At 57.2% G+C, this 3554-nt stretch overlaps 1 protein-coding gene across 1 annotated transcript; it reads left to right on the plus strand.

Moving 5' to 3' along the window:
- The first annotated feature begins 534 nt into the window (after nucleotides 1-534).
- Nucleotides 535-2787, plus strand: KBTBD13 (kelch repeat and BTB domain containing 13). The gene has a single exon (XM_037054130.1). The coding sequence runs from the start codon at nucleotides 668-670 to the stop codon at nucleotides 2174-2176; it is 1509 nt and encodes a 502-aa protein (XP_036910025.1). The 5' UTR covers nucleotides 535-667; the 3' UTR covers nucleotides 2177-2787.
- Nucleotides 2788-3554: the final 767 nt, after the last annotated feature.

Raw genomic sequence — 3554 nt, forward strand, 5'->3', positions numbered from 1 at the left:
ATAAATTCTCTGAAAACTTTACAGATATTGTCCCAATACAGGCTTGCCCCACTATCTGAAAATAGAGCATTCCTTCAAAACCTTTTGTAAATGGAAATGGCCTAAAGCAAAGAAGCAATTACCTTAGGGCTCATCTTGCTAACAGATGCAGAAAATAAGTCGAGATGAAGCACAGATGCTCACAGACACAGTTCAGAGTTATTGCGGCTGGATGTTGAGATGCTAAGCGTAGCTCCCAGGGAAAGAGTGCGGAGGGGGACGCTCCCCGCTGCTCAGGGTGCATAGGCCGCCTCTGCAAGGACTGGCTGGGAAACACTGAACGCTATTTTCACTTTTCAGAGTTTCTTTTAGTTAGCGAAGGCGGACACTAATGTAGGTCTTTCGAGAAAGCAGGGTGGCATAAAGTGAACTTTCAAAAAGCAGGGGATACCTGTACCATGGCCCCGTTTTGAGGAAACAGGGTCAGAGAGTTAGGGCACTTGCACAAGCACAAGGGCATACAGCTGGTCTCGGGCAGGTTAAGGGTCCCTCGCGGTGCCCAGCAGGCAGCAGGCAGGTGCTAGTATATGCTCACTATTATCATTTCCCCTGAGGGACTGAGTGACCGTGAAGATCTCTGGATGCCCTCTGGGCCCAGGACCATACAGCCCGCTAGCCACCACATCACATGAGCCATACTATCTTTAGCCAGGGAGATATTTATATCCGGGGGGAGTTTTTTTCTGCTACGGGGGAGCCCCAGAGTCAGTGGCCGCTGAATCCAGGCCCGCGGCAACGGCCTGGGCCCTCCCCGCTCGCCATGCCTCAGGGGCCGGAGACCCCGGTGCAGGTGTGGGTGGGTGGCCAGCTCTTCCAGGCCGACCAGGCCCTGTTGGTGGAGCACTGCGGCTTCTTCCGCGGCCTCTTCCGCTCCGGCATGAGGGAGGCGCGCGCGGCCGAGGTGCGGCTGGGCGCCCTGAGACCGGCCGGCTTCCGCACTACGCTGCAGGTGCTGCGCGGCGAGCGGCCGGCACTGGAGGCCGCCGACGACCTGCTGCAGGCCGTGGAGTGCGCCGCCTTCCTGCAGGCGCCGGCGCTGGCGCGCTTCCTGGAGCACAGCCTCACGTCCGACAACTGCGCGTTGCTGTGCGACGCGGCCGCCGCCTTCGGCCTGCGAGAGGTGTTCCACAGCGCCGCGCTCTTCATCCGCGACGGCACGCGCGACCTGGCGACCGAGCTGGCGCTGCCCGAGGCCCGCGCGTACGTGGCGGCGCTGCGGCCCAGCAGCTACGTGGCCTTAAGCACGCACACGCCCGCGCCTGGCTTCTTGGAGGACCAGTCGCGAACGGTGTGTTATCTGGACGAGGAGGAGGATGCGTGGCGCACGCTGGCCATGCTGCCCTTGGAGGCCAGCACAATGCTGGCCGGCGTGGCCACGCTGGGCAACAAGCTCTACATCGTGGGAGGCGTGCGGGGTCCCAGTAAGGAGGTGGTGGAACTGGGCTTCTGCTACGACCCTGAGAGTGGCACCTGGTGCGAGTTCCCCAGCCCGCATCAGCCTCGCTATGACACAGCGCTGGCCGGCTTCGATGGCTGCCTATACGCCATCGGCGGCGAGTTCCAAAGGATGCCCATGAGCTCCGTGGAGCGCTACGACCCGGCCGCGGCCTGCTGGAGTTTCGTGGCAGACCTGCCGCAGCCGGCTGCCGGCGTGCCCTGCGCCCAGGCATGTGGTCGCCTCTTCGTGTGTCTGTGGCGGCCGGCTGACACCACGGCTGTGGTGGAGTACACGGTGCGGGCCGACGCCTGGTTGCCGGTGGCTGAGTTGCGACGTCCTCAGAGCTATGGCCACTGCATGGTGGCCCACCGCGACAGCCTCTACGTGGTGCGAAACGGGCCATCCGACGACTTTCTACATTGTGCCATCGATTGCTTCAACCTGGCCACGGGTCAGTGGACGGCGCTGCCCGGACAGTTTGTCAACAGCAAGGGGGCGCTCTTCACAGCGGTGGTGCGTGGTGACACCGTCTATACTGTCAACCGCATGTTCACACTGCTGTATGCCATCGAGGGCAGTGCCTGGCGGCTGCTCAGGGAAAAGGCAGGCTTCCCACGGCCCGGCTCCTTGCAGACCTTTCTCCTGAGGCTGCCTACTGGTGCTCAGGGGCCTGTGGCCTCAACAACACCTGAACTGTGACTCCTGGACTGGGCTTTAGGAGGGGACGACCTCCTGAGTTTTCCCTGAGTCATGGCTGAGTCTGTGAGGTGGGCCTTTGGAGCAGCGGGGAATTCCTCTCTTCCTGCTTGAGACGATCAGATCTCATGTTGTCAGGTGGTGTAAACATGTCCAGGAAACTCAGGGAGCAAAGAGGATGCTAGGGTCTGAGCCCTCAAATTACTTGGGCATTGCTGAAAGCTGGTGGGTCACAATGTCAGTGGTGGTGGTGGTTGGTGGGGGGGGAGGAATTGATGTCATCTAGGCTTGTGTGTGAGTGGGCCAGGAAGTGAGCATGGGTAGGAGTGGATTAAGTGATGTTAATCAAACTGCCAATCACTAGGCAAAAATTAGGCAACTACTATGTGCCCAGCACACTGCTTCCCCTAGTGTAGTTTGTAGTTGCCAGCCAGAGGTCCACAAAACTTAGAGTTTAGCCCAGAAAAACTCAATCCTAACAGAACATTTAGAGGACGACAAAAGATATACACATACCTGTCTTGGTCCACAAAGGATTGAAGGCAACATGCAAAAAAAAAAAAAGAAAGAAAGAAAGAAAAAGAAAAGAAAAACCCCCACAATGTAATATAAATATAAAACAACGTACTGAAAAAATTAGGGCAAAGAGTAAACAGGGAAAGGAAAAATAAGCAATTCCAGGAAGGAGGGTATACTATGTGAAGAAGAAAGGCAGGATGATTAGCTGCTGAAAGGGAGGCCCATATGGTGGAGACAGTGTGAGCTCAGAAGGCCCAGGAGAGGAGAGATGAGGGAAGGGGTCAGCAGATGGGGAGTCTCTGTGGACCCCGCCTTTGAGGCAGAGCAGCTGTGGGTGGAGACATTTGGGGTGGGGCCAAGGCTGGGCTGGCTTGTAGAGACAATAACTGAACTGAACCTGGAGAGAAACCTGTGAGGAGAAAAGGGGTTTCCTCACCCCCTTATAGGGTATGAATCTGCATGGGAGAACCCAGTTGTAAGCCTCTTGCCTCCCCTCATTTTTTTCGTCACCCCAGGGGCAGTAGACTATTCCCTTCCATTGGTACAGGCCACTCAAGGTATGAGCCAATCCTGACCAGGTCTAATTGCCTCATCCTATCCTTCCCCCACATTCTACAGGTTAATTCTCTCCTCTTAGCCTCTGCTCTTGCTATTCCCTGGGCCTGGAATGCCTTTTCTCTTCTCCTTCTGTTGGCTCTGTCCCTACCCTCTCTGCTCAGGGTTGGCTGGTCCTGACCTTGGCCACCCATACTGCTTACTGAACCCCTGACCGATGTCATTCTGAGTGTGTGTGCGCACAGCCACACAGGTGTGCACACAGCAAGGGCAGTGATCCCACTGTGCCGTCAGCTGAGCTGGGGCA

Source organism: Sturnira hondurensis, unplaced genomic scaffold (genome assembly GCF_014824575.4).
Source record: "Sturnira hondurensis isolate 20B ecotype Veracruz unplaced genomic scaffold, ASM1482457v3 Scaffold0008196, whole genome shotgun sequence".
Classification (NCBI taxonomy): domain Eukaryota; kingdom Metazoa; phylum Chordata; class Mammalia; order Chiroptera; family Phyllostomidae; genus Sturnira; species Sturnira hondurensis.